This window comes from Rhinoraja longicauda, chromosome 31 (genome assembly GCF_053455715.1).
Source record: "Rhinoraja longicauda isolate Sanriku21f chromosome 31, sRhiLon1.1, whole genome shotgun sequence".
Taxonomy (NCBI): domain Eukaryota; kingdom Metazoa; phylum Chordata; class Chondrichthyes; order Rajiformes; family Arhynchobatidae; genus Rhinoraja; species Rhinoraja longicauda.
In genome coordinates this window covers 27,977,175-27,998,343 of record NC_135983.1, presented here as the reverse complement: position 1 = coordinate 27,998,343, position 21,169 = coordinate 27,977,175, and the positions used below count along the sequence as shown (strand labels likewise).

The 21,169-nt window shown below is 49.3% G+C and overlaps 2 protein-coding genes across 2 annotated transcripts in view; one reads left to right on the top strand and one right to left on the bottom strand.

Moving 5' to 3' along the window:
- Positions 1 to 8,410, bottom strand: part of LOC144608556 (alpha-(1,3)-fucosyltransferase 7) — a 53,128-nt gene extending 44,718 nt beyond the window's left edge. Inside the window, exon 1 of the mRNA XM_078426498.1 lies at positions 8,306 to 8,410. The gene's annotated coding sequence lies outside the window, so the exon portion shown is untranslated. The remainder of the gene's footprint in view (positions 1 to 8,305) is intronic.
- Positions 8,411 to 9,208: 798 nt separating this feature from the next.
- Positions 9,209 to 21,169, top strand: part of abca2 (ATP-binding cassette, sub-family A (ABC1), member 2) — a 215,080-nt gene continuing 203,119 nt past the window's right edge. Inside the window, exon 1 of the mRNA XM_078426040.1 lies at positions 9,209 to 9,757. Within this exon, the coding sequence (XP_078282166.1) occupies positions 9,692 to 9,757 (66 nt within the window). The 5' untranslated portion in view covers positions 9,209 to 9,691. The remainder of the gene's footprint in view (positions 9,758 to 21,169) is intronic.

The following is a 21,169-nucleotide window of genomic DNA, read 5'->3' as shown; positions in this document are numbered from 1 at the left end:
TTTGTAGGTTAATTGGCTGGGCAAATGTAAAAAAAAATTGTCCCTAGTGTGTGTAGGATAGTGTTAGTGTGTGGGGATCGCTGGGCGGCGCGGACCCGGTGGGCCAGAGGGCCTGTTTCTGCGCTGTATCTCTAAAAAAAATATTAAAAATAAATAAATAAATAAATAACAAACGAGAGTTTTAGTATATAGATAATAATAATGTTTAAAAACATAATAATAATAATTGGTGAAGCGACCTTTTTCAAGTACGCCCCCAAGCTGTGGAATACCCTTCCCACGGCCATGAGAGACACCCACTCCATTGACATCTCTGGCAGTTACAAACATATCTTTTTAATCAAGCTTTTAACTGATTTTACTTTGTTTGCCTTTTTACGCTCTCAATTTTACATTTTATATTTTTATATAAATCTGTGCTATTAACAGCCTATGTCTTTACTGTTTTAAATTGTATCTTTGTTCAGACATGTGTTTCTTTTTGTGGAAAGCACTTTGGGCTGCATTCAATTGCGTGAAAAATGCTGTATAAATAAAAGTTATTATTATTATTATTATTATTACTACTACACCAAAGTTCCCAATGTTGGGGGAGTCCAGAACCAGGGACCACACAGTTTAAGAATAAGGGGTAGGCCATTTAGAACGGAGATGAGGAAAAACTTTTTCACTCAGTGAGTTGTGAATCTGTGTAATTCTCTGCCTCAGAAGGCAGTGGAGGCCAATTCTCTGAATGCTTTCAAGAGAGAGCTAGATAGAGCTCTTAAGGATAGCGGAGTCAGGGGGTATGGGGAGAAGGCAGGAACGGGGTACTGATTGTGGATGATCAGCCATGATCACATTGAATGGCGGTGCTGGCTCGAAGGGCCGAATGGCCTCCTCCTGCACCTATTGTCTATTGTCTATTTCCCTTTTTGGACCTACTTTGCCACTTGGCGAGATTAGAGGTAATTTACAGTCACTGGTTAAGATGCCAGCATGTCTTTAGAAAGTAGGAGGGAACGAAGGTGACTGGGAGAAACCCCCACATAGTTACAGCAAACTCCAGACACACATCAGAACCAAGCATGAAAATAATTTGGAGATAGACACAAAATGCTGGAGTAACTCAGCGGGACAGGCAGCATCTCTGGAGAGAAGGAATGGGTGACGTTTCGGGTCGAGACCCTTCTTCAGACCGAGAGTCAGGGGAGGGGGAAATGAGAGATATAGATGGTGATATATAGAGAAAGAGACGGTGAGAACGATATACAAATGAATTAAAGGTATGCAAAAAAGTAACGATGGTAAAGGAAACTGGGCTAGGTGCAAAAAAGTTACAGACAATGAGACTTAACGAGACGGCTTTAGATTTTTTTTAGATTTAGAGATACAGCGCGGCAACAGGCCCTTCGGCCCACCGAGTCCGCGCCGCCCAGCGATCCCCGCACATTAACACTATCCTACACACACTAGGGACAATTTTTACATTTACCCAGTCAATTAACCTACATACCTGTACGTCTTTGGAGTGTGGGAGGAAACCGAAGATCTCGGAGAAAACCCACGCAGGTCACGGGGAGAACGTACAAACTCCGTACAGACAGCGCCCGTAGTCAGGATTGAACCTGAGTCTCCGGCGTTGCATTCGCTGTAAGCAGCAACTCTACCGCTGCGACACCGTGCCGCCTTTGAGGCTTGTAAGACCTGAGTGGGGGAATGATGGAGAGAGAGGGGATGCAAGGGGTTACTTGGAGAAATCAATATTCATACCACTGGGCTGAACGTCGTCCAAGTGTCCCTTGTATTTTCACTCGCCTAGCCTTCGGCTCGGAGATCCTGCGCTCTGAAATTCCCCCGATAAGTGAAAGGCTTGGATAGAGTGGATGTGGAGAGGATGTTTCCTCTACTGGGAGAGTCTAGGTCTAGAGGGCACAGTCTCAGAATTAAAGGACGTTCCTTTAGGAAGGAGAAGGAATTTCTTTAGTCAGAGGGTGGTGAATCTGTGGAATTCTTTATCACAGATGGCTGTGGAGGCCTTTTTAAGGCAGTGGTAGATAGATTCTTGATTAGTGCGGGTGTCAGGGGTTATGGGGAGAAGGCAGGAGAATGGGGTTAGGAGGGAGAGATAGATCAGCCATGATGGAATGGCGGAGTGGACTCGATGGGCCGAATGGCCTAATTCTGCTCCTATCATTTATGACCTTATGATAAACCTGTTCACCACCCTGTTCTCCTTGAAGGCATCTTTAAAAATCCTCATCTCTGACAACGTTTGCCTACATCTCTTTTTCTCAATTTGCATGCTGATTGATTATATGTGCATTGCTTTAGGGCACTTTTCAGCGTTGAAAATGCTGTAAAAGTCATGCGGAAAGTGAATTATAGATTCCAAAAAACATCCCTTTTTAACTCCTGTCCTCAGAATTAAAATGCAATTCTTTCTGCCTTTAACAAAAAAAAAGAAGTGGCACTTTTGTGTCTATAATTGCTCGACATAAAATGTCGGAAGCACTCTGCAACCTTGATTGGACTTTGCTGGTTTTACCTTGCACTAAACGTTATTCCCTTTATCAGAGGAAAGAAAACTGCAGATGCTGGTTTAAATCGAAGGTAGACACAAAGTGCTGGAGTAACTCAGCGGGTCAGGCAGCATCTCTGGGGAGAAGGAGTGGGTGACGTTTCGGGTCGAGACCCAAGAAGGGTCTCGCTGGAATTTAGAAGATTAAGGGGGGATTTTATAGAAACTTACAAAATTCTTAAGGGGTTGGACAGGCTAGATGCAGGAAGATTGTTCCTGATGTTGGGGAAGTCCAGAATAAGGGGTCACAGTTTAAGGATAAGGGGGAAGTCTTTTAGGACCGAGATGAGAACGTTTTTTTTCACACAGAGTGGTGGGTCAGTGGAATTCTCTGCCACAGAAGGTAGTTGAGGCCAGTTCATTGGCTATATTTAAGAGGGAGTTAGATGTGGCCCTTGTGGCTAAAGGGATCAGGGGGTATGGAGAGAAGGCAGGTACGGGATACTGAGTTGGATGATCAGCCATGATCATATTGAATGGCGGTGCAGGCTCGAAGGGCCGAATGGCCTACTCCTGCACCTATTTTCTATGTTTCTATGTTTGTGTCTACCTTCCCTTTATCATGTATCTGCACACTGTGGACGGCTCGATTGTAATCATGTATTGTCTTTCCACTGACTGGATAGCGCGCAACAAAAGCTTTTCCCTGTACCTCGGTACACGTGACAATAAACTAAACTCAACTCGAGAAACTGCCCCTGAACCTGGAGGTGCCCAGCAAACACCTATGGCTCTGTTGCCTCCCTGATGAAGGTACAGCTGTTTTAAAACCACAGTTGGCTCTGAAGTGTACTGGGTCATCATGAGCTTGAATAAACCATAAATATGCCTGCTTTGCAAAGCACTTTCATCAGCATGATTGGTCCATCAATAGTGCAGCAAAGGGTCTACAGAGGAAGACTGAACGACAGTCCTCCCCTCCCCTCCCCCTCCCCCCCCTCTTTGATTCTCTTTCCGCAGATGTGGTCTGACCTTCCTCACTGTTTCAGCCATTTTCTGTTTTGATTCCAGCTGCTACAACTTGTAGATTTTCTACGTACGAGAGCTTTGGGAATGGCACACCTTGACAAAGACTTAACTACACCCGACATTCCTGTCAGTATAACAGCACCCGACATTCCTGTGCTGTTATACTGGAAGTGTACTCTTTAGACTTTAGAGATGCAGCGCGAAAACAGGCCCTTCGGCCCACCGAGTCCGCACCGACCAGCGATCCCCGCACATTTTTCAGTCAGAGAGTTATGAATCTGTGGAATTCTCTGCCTCAGAAGGCAGTGGAGGCCAATTATCTGAATGCATTCAAGAGAGAGCTAGATAGAGCTCTTAAGGATAGCGGAGTCAGGGGGTATGGGGAGAAGGCAGGAACGGGGTACTGATTGGGAATGATCAGCCATGATCACATTGAATGGCGGTGCTGGCTCGAAGGGCCGAATGGCCTCCTCCTGCACCTATTGTCTATTAACACTATCCGACACACACACACCAGGGACAATTTACATTTATACCAAGACAATTCACTCTGCCCTGTATTTAGCAGTCAGTGGTGCAGTCTCTTAGTTTAGTTTAGAGATACAGCGCGGAAACAGGCCCTTCGGCCCACCGAGTCCACACTAGCACTATCCCACACACTGTTGCTACGTGTGGCGGGAGGACCTGGTTCATCGTTGTGAGCAGAAGATAAAACTGTCCGATGAACCTTTAGTAATCTTGTCAGCGACAGACTCTTGTGTACCGTCTAAGTGAGGTCTGTTGAGTGGTTTTACCGGGTTGCATGCAAAAGAAAGCATTTCACTCTCCCTAGGGACACGCGGCAATAAAGTGCCATTGAACCCTTGAATCAGTAAGGACAATTCACAATTTTACAGAAGCCAATTAGCCTACAAACCTGCACGTCTTTGGAGTGTGGGGAGAAACCGGAGCACCCGGAGAAAACCCACGCAGGTCACGGGGAGATCGTACAAACTCCGTACAGACAGCACCCGTAGTTGGGATGGAACCCGGGTCTCTGGCACTGTGAGGCAGCAACTCTACCGCTGCGCCACCGGGCCGCACCTCGTGTCTTTTTGATTAGGTGCTAAACGGAAAACAGTCGACGCTGGAAATATTCAGCAGGTCGGAGCACATTCATTTAAATTAATTAATTAATTATTTTAAATCGTTAAAGACATCAGGGACGCAGTGGCGCTGGTGTCAGACGGGCAAGGTGACGGATGCACCACACGTCTCTGTCCTCTGTACAGCTGGCCAGCTCCTCTTTTGCCTCTTCATATGCGTCTTCCATCATGGGAAGGGAAATCGAGTCATCATTTCATGTTAGAGATTCTTCCTCGGTATTTTGTGTTTTTGTTTTAGATATCCTGCATCTGCAGTTTTTTTCGTTTTGTTAAGCTAAGCTCTCTGTTCACCAATCTCAACTATGGGCACTGTCTGTACGGAGTTTGTACGTTCTCCCCGTGACCTGCGTTGGGTTTTCTCCGAGATCTCCGTTTTCTCAGAGATTTTCTCCGAGATCACACCCCAAAGACGCACAGGTTTGTCGGTTAATTGGCTTGGTATAAGTGCAGACACAAAATGCTGGAGTAACTCAGTGGGTCAGGCAGCATCTCGGGAGAGAAGGAATGGGTGACGTTTCTTTTTTTTTAGATTTAGATTTTTAGATTTAGAGATACAGCGCGGAAACAGGCCCTTCGGCCCACCGAGTCCGCGCCGCCCAGCGATCCCCGCACATTAACACTATCCTACACACACTAGGGACAATTTTTTACATTTACCCAGTCAATTTACCTACATACCTGTACGCCTTTGGAGTGTGGGAGGAAACCGAAGATCTCGGAGAAAACCCACGCAGGTCACGGGGAGAACATGCAAACTCCGCACAGACAGCACCCGTAGTCAGGATCGAACCTGAGTCTCCGGCGCTGCATTCGCTGTAAGGCAGCAACTCTACCGCTGCACCACCGTGTCGCCCAGTGTTTCGGATCGAGACCCTTCTTCAGACTGATCCAGATTGGTACAAGTGTAATTTGTCCCTAGTGTGTGTAGGTTTGTGCTAGTGTGCGGGGATCGCTGGTTGGCACGGACTCGGTGGGCCGAAGGACCTGTTTCCACTCTCTATCTCTAAACTAAAAATGCAAGTGAGTGTGAAATACTTTGACAGTTGGGAGCGAGAGGTGAACTGTTTGCAGCCATTAATTTTAAAAGCATTTCACACCAGTAAATTTCACACTTGCCAATGGCGGGTTGATGGAAGGGTGGTGTAACTATGTAATCGTGTAGTCGCGTGGTGTGAATTTTCTGTAATCACTCTCCACTCTCAGCTTATTGTCACGTGTACCGAGGTACATTGAAAAGCTTTTATTTTGTTTTCGTTTATTTTTAGTTCAGAGATACAGCGTGGAAACTGGCCCTTTCGGCCCACCGAGTCCGCACCGACCAGCGATCCCCGCACACTAACACTGTCCTACACACACACTAGGGACACTTCACAATTTTACCGAAGCCAATTAGCCGACAAACCTGCACGCGTTTGGAGTGTGGGAGGAAACCGGAGCACCCGGGGAAAACCCACTCGGTCACGGGGAGAACGTGCAAACTCCGTGGAGACAGCAGCCGTAGTCAGGATCGAACCCGGGTCTCTGGTGTTGTCAGGCAGCAACTCTACCGCTGCGCCACCGCGCCGCTGAGTCCGAGGGTCACAAATGAGGTAGACAGTAGTTCAGGACCGCTCTCTGGTTGTAGGGAGGATGATTAAAAAAGTTGTCTGGTAACAGCTGGGTAGAAAACTGTCCCTGAATCTGGAGGGAATCTGGAGTGCTGGCAATAATGTACACACACACACTTACTGCAGCCTCTCGGAAACATAATAATAATAATAATATATTCCTTTATTCGTCCCACACCGGGGAAATTTACAGTGTTACAGCAGCAAAGTGGATAGCAAGAAATCATTCATTATAAATAAATAAAAGATACAGAAATTGTCATCAGTTTTCTGTGTGTTCTTAGCTGTTATTGTTGACTGGTCTGCTGGGAGCAGTGCTGGTTGTGCAGTCTCACAGCAGCGGGAAGGAAGGAAGGACCTCCTATATCTCTCCTTCACGCTCTTGGGGTGAAGGAGTCTGTCACTGAAGGAGCTACTCAGTGCAGTGACAGTGTCCTGCTTGGGGTGGGAGTCGTTGTCCAGCAGCGATGTTATCTTTGCCATCATCCTCCTCTCTCCCACCACCTGCACTGAGTCGAGGGGGCAACCCAGGACAGAGCTGGCCTTCCTGACCAGCTTGTCGAGTCTCTTCCCTTCCGCCGCTGAGATGCTGCTGCTCCAGCAGACCGCTCCATAGAAGATAGCCGTTGCAACTATCGTGTTGTAGAAGGTCCTTAGGAGTGCCCCCTGCACTCCAAAGGACCTGAGTCTCCTCAGCAGATAAAGTCTGCTCTGGCCCTTTCTGTATAGCGCATCGTGTTTTCAGTCCAGTCTAGTTTATTGTTGAGGTAGACACCCAGGTACTTATAAGACCCTCTCGATGTCCATTCCCTGGATGTTCACCGGTGTCGGGGGGGACCTGGCTGCGCCTGCGGAAATCTACCACCATCTCCCTGGTTTTCCCCGCGTTGATCCGGAGGCAGTTCCGCTGGCACCAGTCCACAAACTCCTTGATCAGTTCTCTGTACGCCCTGTCCTCATCGCCCGTGATGAGGCCGACGATGGCAGAGTCGTCAGAGAACTTCTGTAGATAGGAGTCTGCGGAGCTGTGCCTGAAGTCCGCATTGTACAGGGTGAACAAGAATGGACAAGCACTGTTCCCTGCAGAACCCCAGTGCTGCAGACCACCCTGTCTGGTGGTTAATTCCCGGAATGGCGGGACTGTCATATGTTGAAAGACTGGAGCGACTAGGCTTGTATACACTGGAATTTAGAAGGATGAGAGGAGATCTTATCGAAATGTATAAGATTATTAAGGGGTTGGGCACGTTAGAGGCAGGAAACATGTTCCCAATGTTGGGGGAGTCCAGAACAAGGGGCCACAGTTTAAGAATAAGGGGTAGGCCATTTAGAACGGAGATGAGGAAAAACTTTTTCAGTCAGAGAGTTGTGAATCTGTGGAATTCTCTGCCTCAGAAGGGAGTGGAGGCCAATTCTCTGAATGCATTCAAGAGAGAGCTAGATAGAGCTCTTAAGGATAGCGGAGTCAGGGGGTATGGGGAGAAGGCAGGAACGGGGTACTGATGGAGAATGATCAGCCATGATCACATTGAATGGCGGTGCTGGCTCGAAGGGCCGAATGGCCTCCTCCTGCACCTATTGTCTATTGTCTATTGTCTAAGACGTGCTCCACTATTCCGCACAGCTGGTCTGCACAGGACTTGAGGAGCCTCAAGCTGATGCCGTCCGGACCAGCCGCCTTCCTCACATTGATCTTCCTGAGCTCATTCTTCACCTGGTCTGTGGAGAAAGACAGATTGGAGCACAGGGGCTGGGTGCTCGAGGGTGTGAGAGGAGGAGGGGGTGGGGATGGTGTGGGGGGATGTGGGGGTGGTGGGTGGGATGGAGGGGGGTGTTCGGGCAGGAGAAGCAGGAGCAGTGGGTGGTGACTGTGACCCAGGTGCTGTGGGAGGGGGGGGGGGGGTGGGGTGGAGCAGTGTACTGGACGTGCAGACAAGGGCGGGGGGCTGCAGCAGGGGTGACTGGACCGGGGGAGGGGGAGGTGACTGATCCGACCTGTTGAAGAAAAGGTTCAGATCACTCACCCACGTCTGGTCCCCCACGGCCCGGGGGTTCGGCTCCTTGTCCCCAGAGATGGGTTTGAGGCCTCTCCAGACTCTGCTCATGTTGTTCCTCTGCAGCTGGTCCTCCATCTTCTTCCTGCAGTGGGTGGGGGTGAGGAGGGGGTGGGTGGGTGGGAGTGCAGTGTAACACTGCAGTGGCTGAGGGGTGGGTGATGTACTGCTGTGGGGGGGGAGGGGGGGGTTGAGGGGTGCACTGCTATGAGTGAAGGTGGGAGGGATGAGGGTGGGAGGGATGATGGTGGGAGGGGTGGGGGAAGCATTACTGTGGGTGGGGGGGTGAGAGGGAGATGCACTGCTGTGGGGGGGGGTGCACTGCTGTGGGGGGGTGAGAGGGGGATGCACTACTGTGGGGGGGGGGTGGGAAGGGGATGCACTACTGTGGGGGGGGGTGGGGGTGAGGGGAGGATGCACTGTTGTGGGGGGGTGAGGGACTACTGTGTGGGGGGGGGGTGGTGAGGGGCGGATGCACTGCTGTGTGGGTGGGGGGGTATGCACTGCTGTGGGGGGTGTGGGAGGAGGATACACTGCTGTGGGGGGGGGGGGTCGGAGGGGGATGCACTGCTGTGGGGGTGGGGAGGTGTGGGAGGAGGATGCACTGCTGTGGGGGGGGGGGTGAGGGAGGGGGATGCACTGCTGTGGGGGTTGGAGGAGGATGCACTGCTGTGGGGGGGGGGGGGGTGTGGGGTGGGAGGAGGATGCACTGCTGTGGGGGGGGGGGGGGGGGGGGGGTGTGCAGTGTAAAGCCCGCTGCCGCTGGGGCTGAGCCGAGGTTGTTGCGGCGCTGCGGAGCCGGGGCCGCGCACAGAGCGGGAGCGCGCACTCAACCCCCCCCCCCCCCCGCGTGCACGCGCACGGGCACGAGCACCGTGGTCAGGCCGGGGATCCGCGCGTCTCCGTCTCCCGGGGCCTGGGAACCGCAACACAACACGGGACGGGACGGGACAGCACGACACGGGACAGGGCGGGCGGCCCGACACGGCCCGACACGACACGGCACTCGCTACACGGCCCGCACTGTCTGTGTGGGAGACACAGAGAGAGACACAACTCCTCAGAGGCGGCGGCTCTCCATCTCTCTGCCCCTCTCTTTCTTTCTCCCTCTCCCTCTCTCCCTCCTCTCCTCCCCTCTCCATTCTCTCTCCCTCCTCTCCATTCCCTCTCCCCTTCTCCATATCTCTGCACTCCTAATCTCCCTCCCCCCATCTCTCTCCCTCCTCTCCTCCTCCTTCTCTCTCTCCCTCCTCCTCTCTCCCTTATTCCCCTTCTCTCTCTCTCTCCCTCTCCCTCCCTCTCCCTCATCCTCTCTCTCTCCCTCTCCCCGTCCACTGCCGGCCACCACCAGCAGCCATGGGTTTCCTGCACCAGCTTCACCTCTTGCTGTGGAAGAACATCGCGCTGAAACGCCGGAGCCCGGTGAGTGAGAGAGTGGGGGAGAATGAAGGAGGGGGGGAGAGAGAGAGTGGGGGAGGGGGAGAGAGAGAGAGAGTGGGGGAGGGTGAGAGAGAGAGAGAGACTGGGGGTGAGAGAGAGAGAGAGAGTGGGGGAGGGGGAGAGAGAGAGAGAGTGGGGGTGAGAGAGAGAGAGAGAGTGGGGGTGAGAGAGAGAGAGAGAGAGTGGGGGTGAGAGAGAAAGAGAGTGGGGGTGAGAGAGAAAGAGAGTGGGGGAGGGGGAGAGAGAGTGGGGGTGAGAGAGAGAGAGAGAGAGTGGGGGTGAGAGAGAGAGAGAGAGTGGGGGAGGGGGAGAGAGAGAGAGTGGGGGTGAGAGAGAGAGAGTGGGGGAGGGGGAGAGAGAGAGAGTGGGGGAGGGGGAGAGAGAGAGAGAGTGGGGGAGGGGGAGAGAGAGAGTGGGGGTGAGAGAGAGAGAGAGTGGGGGAGGGGGAGAGAGGAATGAGAGGAATGAGAGGAGTGAGTGGGAGGAGAGTGAGGGAGAGGGAGAGAGAGAGTGGGGGGGTGGGGTGGGGGAGGGAGAGGGGTGAGAGAGTGGATAATCTATCTGTCGGCCTGCACAATGTACCCTCAGTCTGTACCCTCAGCGCTCCCTCAGCGCTCCCTCAGCCTGGCAGCATCGCAGGGCTGGTTGCGGGGCCCGTTGTGACAGCTTTGTGGGGGGTGTGGGTGAGGGGGGTTGGGGTTGTACCCCTCTTTATCTGTGGCTGGAATCCACAGGCCAGTGGTACTCTGGGCCAGTGGTACTGTGGGCCAGTGCTCCTCTGGGCCAGTGGCCCTGGGACAGTGCCACTCTGGGCCAGTGGTACTCTGGGCCAGTGCTACTCTGTGCGTTGAGGTTCTGTCTGTTTATGTTGGGCCTGGAGATTTGCAGCCTGTTGGGCAAACTGCAACAGGGAAATGTCCAGCTGTAACAGAGCAACGTTGTAATCTGTGTCTCCACGCACTTTGTCACTGCGATGTTCAATGCATGATTTGGTAAATGAGTAAGGGGGGGGGGGGGTCTCGACCATCAGATCGGGCTGCGAATCTTACACATGTCTGTCTGTCAAGTCTAAAGAATTGTCTCAACCCAGAAACGTCACCCATTCCTTCTCTCCAAGAGATGCTGCCTGACCCGCTGAGTTATTCCAGCATTTTGTGACCTACTCCACCTTCTGTTTATCAAACAGTAACTGGGCGCCAGAGGAGAGTCACAGAGTGATACAGTGTGGAAACAGGCCCAACGTGCCCACACTGGCCAACATGCCCCATCTGCACTAGACCCACCTGCCTGCGTTTGGTCCATATCCCTCCAAACCTGTCCTATCCATGTACCTGTCTACCTTTTTCTTAAACGATGAGATAGTCCCAGCCTCAACTACCTCCTCTGGCAGCTCGTTCCATACACCCACCACCCTCTGTGTGGAAAAGCTACCCCACAGATTCCTATTAAATATTTCCCCCTTCACCTTAAACCCATGTCCTCCGGTCCTTGATTCCCCTACTCTGGGCAAGAGACTCTCTCTGTGCGTCTACCCGATCTATTCCTCTCAGCGACACAATCACGGGCGATATTAAGGAATCGGCAGCCTTGCCCCTGGACTTAAGTATAAATTAATTCTCAATTTCACAGTTAGGTTTCAACAGCCAAGCTTTGAATGCATTTAACAGAGGATGTTGTTGAGTTAGACCTGGAGTGTGTGTGCCTGTGTGTCTGTCTGTGTGTGTCTGTCTGTGTGTGTGTCTGTGTGTGTGTATCTGTGTCTGTGTGTGTGTCTGTGTGTGCGTGTGTGTCTGTGTGCGTGTGTGTCTGTGTGCGTGTCTGTGTCTGTCTGTGTCTGTGTGTGTGTATGTGTGTGTGTGTCTGCATGTGTGTGCATCTGTCTATGTCTGTGTGTGTCTGTCTGTGTCTATGTCTATGTCTGTTCAGATCAGCTTTAGCACACCAATAGGCCGGCACGGTGGCGCAGCGGTAGAGTTGCTGCCTTACAGCGCCAGAGACCCGGGTTTGATCCTGTGTACGGGTGCTGTCTGTACGGAGTTTGTACGTTCTCCCCGTGACCACGTGGGTTTTCTCCAGGTGCTCCGGTTTCCTCCCACACTCCAAAGATGTAATTGGCTTGGTTTCAAATGTAAAATTGTCCCGGGTGTGTGTGTAGGGTAGTGTTAGTGTGTGGGGATCGCTGGTCGGTGTGGACTCGGTGGGCCGAAGGGCCTGTTTCCATGCTGTATCTCTAAACTAAACTAAACTAAACTAAACTCTCCTCCCCCACCAAACAAAATCCATGCTTATGACCAAACTCTGTTTTCGAGTTGTTTTCAGAATGTGAAAATAATGAATGCTCCTTGTCAGTGAATCTGCCTCGGGATAGTGGCAATGGGATTGGGAAGTGAGATTGATTTTTGACAGTCGTCAGCGTACATCGCACTGAATTATCCAAATTAAATAGAGGCGAGGGAACTACACCAATCCAAGACCGCAAGAAATTGCAGTGAATTGTGGACGCAGCCCAGACCATCACTCAAACCAACCTCCCTTCCATTGCCTCCATCTCCACCTCACGCTGCCTCGGCAAGGCCAGCAGCATCATCAAGGACCAGTCTCACCCCGGCCATTCCCTCTTCTCCCCTCTCCCATCGGGCAAGAGGTACAGAAGTGTGAAAACGCACACCTCCAGATTCAGGGACAGTTTCTTCCCAGCTGTTATCAGGCAACTGAACTATCCTACCACAACCAGAGAGCAGTCCTGAACTACTATCTACCTCTTTGGAGACCCTCGGACTATCCTTGATCGGACTTTGCTGGCTTTACCTTGCACTGAACGTTATTCCCTTATCATGTATCTGTACACTGTGGACGGCTCGATTGTAATCATGTACTGTCTTTCCGCTGGCTGGTTAGCAAGCAACAAAACCTTTTCACTGTACCTCGGTACACGTGACAATGAACTAAACTGTAACAGTCAGCTTTTACTAACCTCTACCTGATACTGCTGGGCTGGAGAGAACTTCCAGGAGTATATGTTGAGGAGGAAGTAGTTTTGTCTTCAGTTATATCAATCAACTCATTAGTCGGATAAGTCTTTTACAGTAAAGATAAACACAAAATGCTGGAGTAACTCAGCAGGTCAGGCAGCATCTCTGGAGAACATGGATTGGTCTTGCCCAGAGTAGGGGAATGGAGAACCAGAGGACATGGGTTTAAGGTGAAGGGAAAGATTGAATTGAAATCTGAGGTTGATGTTTTCACACAAAGGTGTGGTGGGTGTATGGAATGAGCTGCCGGAGGAGGTAGTTGAGGCAGGGACTATCACTTTTCGGAAAGAATTGGACAGGTGCATGGCTAGGACATGTTTAAAGGAATGTGGGCCAATCATATTCAGGTGGGATTAGCGTAGTTGGGGCAAGTTGGGCCGAAGGGCCAGTTTCCACACTGTATGACTCTATGACTCCAGGAGATGTTTCGAAGGGTCTCGACCCGAAACGTCACCTATCCTTTTTCACTGCCTGACCCGCTGCGTTACTCCAGCATTTCGTATCTATATTTGGTGTGGCCATGGAGTGCTGCAGCTTGGACGCAGGCCCTTCGGCCCATCATGTCCCATCTACACTAGTCCCACCTAGCCACGTTTGGTCCATATCCTTGATTCTTGATTAGTACGGGTGTCCGAGGTTATGGGGGGAAGGCAGAAGAATGGGGTTAGGAGGGAGAGATAGATCAGCCATGATTGAATGGTGGCGTAGACTTGATGGGCCGAATGGCCTAATTCTACTCCTATCACTTATGACCTTATGATCCCTCCAAACCTGTCATATCCATGTACCTGTCTAACTGTTTCTTAACTGTTAGGATAGTTCCTGCCTCAACTACCTCCTCTGGCAGCTCGTTCCATACACCCACCACCCTTTGTGTAATTCAGCATCTGTAGTTAATTTTAATTCCATCCTTTAGAGCAGCGTTTCTCAACCTTTTTACCCTTGCGGTACCCGTGAAATAATTTTCATGTCTCAGGGAACCCCAACATAAAAAGTATTATATATCTTTATTAATCTCCTTCTTTCTCTTTCATAAACTTAAAGTTCACAAGGCAAACAACACAAAATAAGCTATGATTATTATACTGTTAAATTATATAACAGGTTGAAGATTTTATTCTAATACCCAGGAATTTTCTAAGAAAACTGGACCAAGTGGACCCATCGGGCCCAAACCTCTCCTGCATTGGTGTAGCACCCTCTCCTCCCCCCTGCCCCCGCCCCTTCCCCCCCTCCCCTCCCCCTTCCTCCTCCCCCTCCCCTCCTCCTCCCATCCCCCTCCCACCCCTTCCCCTCCCCCCAACTCCACCCCCCTCAACCCCCCTTATCCTCCTCCCTCCGCCTCCCTAGGAGATGGATTTAAACATTAACACGTGAATAACTAAAAATATAACACCGATTTCAATGAAACTTCTTCCATTAGCACCAAAGGGACGACGGTGAGTAAGGTGGGCCTAGAATTGTCTCGCTATCGTGTACCGTTTTGGCTGTAGTACAGTAACAAACAAACAAACAAACAGTTTTAGTATATAGAAGATGCCGCACGTGTATAATAAAATTACGAATGTGAAATTAAACCCAAAAATGACTCAAAGATGCATTAACCTATGATTGGCCTATTTATCACTCTTCCTAGCGACCTCTCGTGGAACCCTGGGGCCCCTGGGAACCCCGGTTGACAATCGCTGCTTTAGAGTAAGGATGTGCTTAAAGATACCGGTTATGGTTAGAACCGTATCAGCTGTGACACAGCAAGTAAAAATGTCTTTAGTCAGAGGGGTGTGTATTTGTGCCATTTGCAAGATCTGAGCACGTGATCTTTTTTGTTGACGTGGTGGTGGAACACCAGAGTGCTTCTCTCTCAACTACTCCGACTTTCAAATGCTTTGTTGATCCAAAGTCATATTTGCTTGCGTGCTGTCCAATGTCCTGGCTGATTTTTAGCCCCCAACCTCAAAAGTAAAAAAGCAGATGATCTTGTCATTAAGCTTCTTGTTCCTTGAAACGTAAATTAGGTGAAACATTTGCAACTTGCGAAAGTACATTTTTTTCTATAAAATGCTTCGGGGTGCCCTGGTGTTCTTACAATGTGTGCATGCATGTATAGACGTATGTGTGTGTGTGTGTGTATATATGTATATACACCGATCGGAAAAAACATTATAACCACTGACAGGTGAAGTGAACAACATTGATTATCTTCACAAAATGCTGGAGTAACTCAGCAGGTCAGGCAGCATCTCAGGAGAGAAGGAATGGGCGACGTTTCGGGTCGAGACCCTTCTTCAGACATTATCTTGTTACAATGGCACCTGTCAAGGGGTGGGATATATTAGGCAGCAAGTGAACAGTCAGTTCTTGAAGTTGATGTGTTGGATGCAGGAGAAATGGGCAGGAGTAAAGACCTGAGCGACTTTGACAAGGGCCAAATTGTTATGGCCAGACGACTGGGTCAGAGCATCTCTGAAACGGCAAGGCTTGTGGGGTGCTCCCGGTCAGCAGTGGTGAGTACCGACCGACAGTGGTCCAAGGAGGGACAAACCACAAACCGGCGACAGACAGGGTCTTGGGCGCCCAAGGCTCATCGATGCGCGAGGGCAACGAAGGCTATCCCGTCTGGTCCGAACCGACAGAAGGTCGACTGTGGCACAAGTCACAGAAAATGTTAATGGTGGTGACGGGAGGAATGTGTCACAATACACAGTGCATCGCACCCTGCTGCGTATGGGGCCGCGTGGCTGCAGACCGACCGGTCAGAGTGCCCATGATGATATAATGTTTTGGCTCATCAGTGCATATCTGCTATCTCTACAGGGTGTTAGAATTACAGAATGAAAAACCCCAACTGTAGTGTTATTTGCAACGTCTTGAAGTACCAAGTCAGTTTACGGACAATTAGGCATTTCTTTGTGAATTTAAGTTGTTTGAGAAACGCAGGCAGCTATGTTTCACACGACAAGGTTCCATGAAACAGTGTGATAATACTCAGATGATCTTCATATTTGGATGTTGTTTGAGATCTTAGTGTGCAGGAAGGAACTGCAGGTGCAGGTTTAAACCAAAGGTAGACACAAAACGCTGGAGTAACTCAGCGGGTCAGGCAGCATCTCTGGAGAGAAGGAATGGGTGACGTATCGGGTCGAGACCCTTCTTCAGGCTGAGAGTCAGGGGGAGAGTGAGTCTAGAGATATGGAAGGGTAAGGTGTGAAAATGACAGGTCAAAGCAGACGATGCTAAGGAAATGTAGAATGGTTCATGGTTCAATGTACTTTGTGTGTTCTGGTGCTTTTTTATCGCTATGGTTGTATGGCGAATGAAATTCCTCGTATGCTACAAAACATACTTGGCCAATTCAGTTTAGAGATACAGCGCAGAAACAGGCCCTTCGGCCCACCGGGTCCGCGCCGACCAGCGATCACTGCACACTAACACTATCCTACACACACTAGGGACAATTTAAAAAAAAACATTTACCAAGCCAATTAACCTACGAACCTGCACGTCTTTGGAGTGTGGGAGGAAACTGAAGATCTCGGAGGAAACCCACGCAGGTCACGGGGAGAACGTACAAACTCCGTACAGATGGGATGGAACCCGGGTCTCCGGCGCTGCATTCGCTGTAAGGCAGCAACTCTACCGCCGCGCCACTGTATGATTATGATGTTAGTTGAGAGGAGGGTGACTGGCATACAAACAGTAAAGTTAATGAGAAGGAAACAGTGAAACATCTCTTGCTTAGTCCGCCTAGGCCTACGCAATCTCCCGGTTGCCAAAGCCTTTAACTCCCACTCCTATTCTTTGTGTTAGTCCAGGGAAACTCCTCCGGTTTTCTTTGAGAGAGATAGAAATATGATCAGGCCTCTGTGACCCACATTCACAGTTCGCCTAATCCTGCTGAGCAGACAGTTCTCAGGCCTTGCACAAACCGGCAAGATTTTCTTTTGCCGGCCCCATTTCATTAACTTGGTTTAACCTTAACAAGCTTAAGGCGAGAGTGGGAAACATGAGGGGCAACTTTTTCCGCACAGAGGGTGGTGGGTGTACGGAACGAGCTGCCAGAGGAGGTAGACACAAAAAGCTGGAGTAACTCAGCGGGACAGGCAGCATCTCTGGAGAGAGGGAATGGGTGACGTTTCGGGTTGAGACCCTTCTTCAGACTAGTTAGGGAAAAGGGTAACGAGAGAAATAGACGATGATGTAGAGAGATAAAGAACAATGAATGAAAGATGTGCAAAAAAGTAACGATGATAAAGGAAACAGGCCATGGTTAGCTGTGTGTTGGGTGAGAACGAGAAGCTGGTGCGACTTGGGTGGGGGAGGGATGGAGAGAGAGAGAATGCCAGGGCTACTTGCAGTTAGAGAAATCAATATTCATACCACTGGCCTGTAGAGCAGGTAGTTGAGGTAGGAACAACAACATTTAAAAGACATTTAGACAGGTACATGGACAGGAAAGGTTTAAAGGGATTTAGGCCAATCGTGAGCAGGGGACAAGTGTAGATGTGGCACCATGGTCGGCATGGGCAAGTTGGGCCGAATGGCCTGTTTCCCTGCTGTATGACACTGGATGAATGAAATTGCTCAGACTTATTGTTAACTTTATTGTTTGGTGGCGCAGCGGTAGAGTTGCTGCCTTACAGCGAATGCAGCGCCGGAGACCCGGGTTCGATCCTGACTAGGGGCGCCGTCTGTACGGAGTTTGTACGTTCTCCCCGTGACCTGCCTGAGTTTTCTACGAAATCTTCGGTTTCCTCCCACACTCCAAAGATGTATGGGTTTGTAGGTTAATTGGCTTGGTAAATGTAAACGTTGTCCCTAGTGTGTGTAGGGTGGTGTTAATGTGCAGGGATCACTGGTCAGTGCAGACTCGGTGGGCCGAAGGACCTGTTTCCGCACTGTGTCTCTAAACTAAACTGCATTGAGCTTTAGTGTAGTTTAGAGATGCAGAGTGAAAACAGGCCCTTCGGCCCACCGGGTCTGCACTGACCAGTGACCACCTCAGCTGTGGAGGCCACATCATGGAGCATTTTTAAGGAGGAGATTGTTAGGTTCTTGGGTAGTAAAGGCGTCAAAGGTTACGGGGATAAGGCAGGAGAATGGGGTTGAGAGGGAAAAATAGATCAGCCACAAATGAATGGTGCAGCCAACTTGATGGGCTGATTGGCCTAAATTCTGCTCCTCTGTCTTGTAGTCTCAAGGTCTAATATCAACTCATTCAAAAGAGCATTTCCAGTATCTCGTGCAGTGCCGAGTCTGGCAAAGATACAAAGTGCTGGAGCAACTCAACGGGTCGGGCAACATCTCTGGAGAAAGAAAGGATAGGTAACGTTTTAGGTTCGGACACTTCTTCCGACCCAAAACGTCAAGCATCCTTTTTCTCCAGAGATGCTGCCTGACCTGTTGAGTTGCTCCGGCACTTTGTGTCTATCTGCAGTTCTATGCTTCTACCAAGTGTTACATATTAGACTCCAATGGATTCTCCACGCGCCCCATCACTTTAATTTATTTATCCCTTGCTGGTGTCATTTCTTTTGCAACCTTCTCATAAGATCATAAGAGATAGGGGCTGAATTAGCCCATTCGGCCTATCAAGTCTACTCCACCATTCAATCATGGCTGATCTATCTCTCCCTCCTAACCCCATTCTCCTGCCTTGTCCCCATAAACTCTAACACCCGTACTAATCAAGAATTTATCAATCTCTGCCTTAAATATATCCACTGACTTGGCCTTGCCAGCCTTCGGTGGCAAAGAATTCCACAGATTCACCACCCTCTGACTAAAGAAATTCCTCCTCGTCTCCTTCCTAAAAGAACGTCCTTTAATTCTGAGGCTCTGACCTCTAGTCCTAGACTCTCCCACTAGTGGAAACACCTTCTCCACATCCACTCTATCCAAGCCTTTCACTATTCTGTACATTTCAATGAGGTCCCCCCTCAACCTTCTAAACTCCAGCGAGTGCAGGCCCAGTGCCGACAAACACTCATCATAAGTCATTCGCCTCGTCTCTGCCCATGCCTCAGGGTGCGTTTTGGAACTGTGTTGTAAACTCTGTCATTCAGTCTTCCTCTGTAGACCCTTTGCTGTACTATTGATGGACCAATCATGCTGATGAAAGTGCTTTGCAAAGCAGGCATATTTATGGTTGATGACCCAGTACACTTCAGAGCTATCTGTGGTTTTAAAACAGCTGTGCCTTCATCAGGGAGGAAGCAGAGCCATAGGTGTTTGCTGGGCACCTCCAGGTTCAGGGACAGCTTCTCGAGTTGAGTTTAGTTTACTGTCACGTGTACCGAGGTACAGGGAAAAGCTTTTGTTGCGCGCTATCCAGTCAGCGGAAAGGCGATACATGATTACAATCGAGCCGTCCACAGTGTGCAGATACATGATAAAGGGAAGGTAGACACAAAATGCTGGAGTAACTCAACGGGTCAGGCAGCATCTCGGGAGAGAAGGAATGGGTGACGTTTCGGTTCGAGACCCTTCAGAAATGTCACCCATTCCTTCTCTCCCGAGATGCTGCCTGACCCACTCCAGCATTTTGTGTCTACGTTCGATTTTAACCAGTATCTGCAGATTTTTTCCTATACTTATTTTAATTACTCGGATAAACCACAGCAGCACTGGCACTAATTCCTTCAGTCCTATACCGGAGAATCATCTTAGATTTTATACTCAAATCACCAGGCCCTAATGGCTTAATTCTGCTCCTATGACATGATCTAATGATCTTATAAATTCTTATTGAAGAATATAGATGCCATGAAAATAATTTGTATATTTACAGTCTTGTAATTTTGATAGTGATCAGTATCTTTGACAATAGCACATCCTGTTATAATTATTTCTTGTGATTAGTGGCATGAGTAAGGAAAAAATATATAATCAAATTCATGAGCAACGAAACAGGCCGTTGAGTGTGTCTGGCCAGTCGTTGTGTTTGGTTAATCTGAGTGATTGCTAAGTGACAGGAGCAGAATTAGGCCATTAAGGCCTGGTGATTTGAGTATAAAATCTAAGATGATTCTCCAGTATAGGACTGAAGGAATTAGTGCCAGTCTGAAGAAGGGTCTCGACCCGAAACGTCACCCATTCCTTCTCTCCTGAGATGCTGAGTTACTCCAGCATTTTGTGAATAAATACCTTCGATTTGTACCAGCATCTGCAGTTATTTTCTTACACTCCACTGTAACACTGTTCTGCTGTGCTGCTGCATGTAAGAATGTTATTGTTCTGTTTGGGACATGCGACAATAAAACACACTCTTGACACTTGATATAATTTCACCCGATGACCATTTAGAAACGTAACTGAAGACTGACATTTTGCTTTGTGCCTCACCTAAGCTAATGTACAGTATTAAATTCTAATACGTAGAAACTTCAGATGCTGGTTAATACACAACCAGCAAAAGGGACACACAGTGCTGGAGTAACTCAGCGGGTCGGGCAGCATCTCTGGAGAACATGGATAGGTGACGTTTCACAGAGTGCTGGAGTAACTCAGCGGGTCAGGCAGCATCTCTGGAGAACATGGATAGGTGACGTTTCACAGAGTGCTGGAGTAACTCAGCGGGTCAGGTAGCATCTGTGGAGAACATGGATAGGTGACGTTTCACAGAGTGCTGGAGTAACTCAGCAGGTCGGGCAGCATCTCTGGAGAAAATGGATAGGTGACGTTTCTGTTCAAGACCCTCCTTCAGATTGATGGTGGGAAAAGCAGTGAGGCAGAACAAAGCATGGAAGGTAATAGATGGACACGGGCGGGGGGTGTGGGGGAGGGGTTGTTGATAGGCAGATAGTTTGAACAAAGGCGAGGGTTAAAAGCAGAAGCTGTGAGATAGGATTGTGGAGTTGCGAATTGTGAAGCTGGAGGAGGAGATTCTCATGGTAAGCTTTGAATCCATCTGCATAAATAACTAATTCTGGGTTGCCACTCCCAACTGATTACTTTTGTAGGTAAATAATCGATTTTGTAAATTTATTCCGTGATATCGATTTTGGACAAAATTGAATCGCTATTTTAACATGTAAATAATCCTGCTCTTGCTGCGTTAAATATGTTGGCGTTATCTGGTGGTTTGTGGTACAAGATGACATTGCTCTCCAGAATTGACTGTTCATTTCTTGAAGGTGTTGGACATAGCCCTGTGGGCAGTGGTCCGTTCCTCCGATTACCTCCCCACTTGGCCTTTACTTAGTTTAGTTTAGTTTGGAGATACAGCATGATAACAGGCCCTTCGGCCCACCGAGTCCGTGCCCACCAGCGATCCCCGCACACTAATACTATCCTATACACACACACACACACACCATTTTACATTCATACCAAGCCAATTAACTTGCAAACCTGCACATCTTTG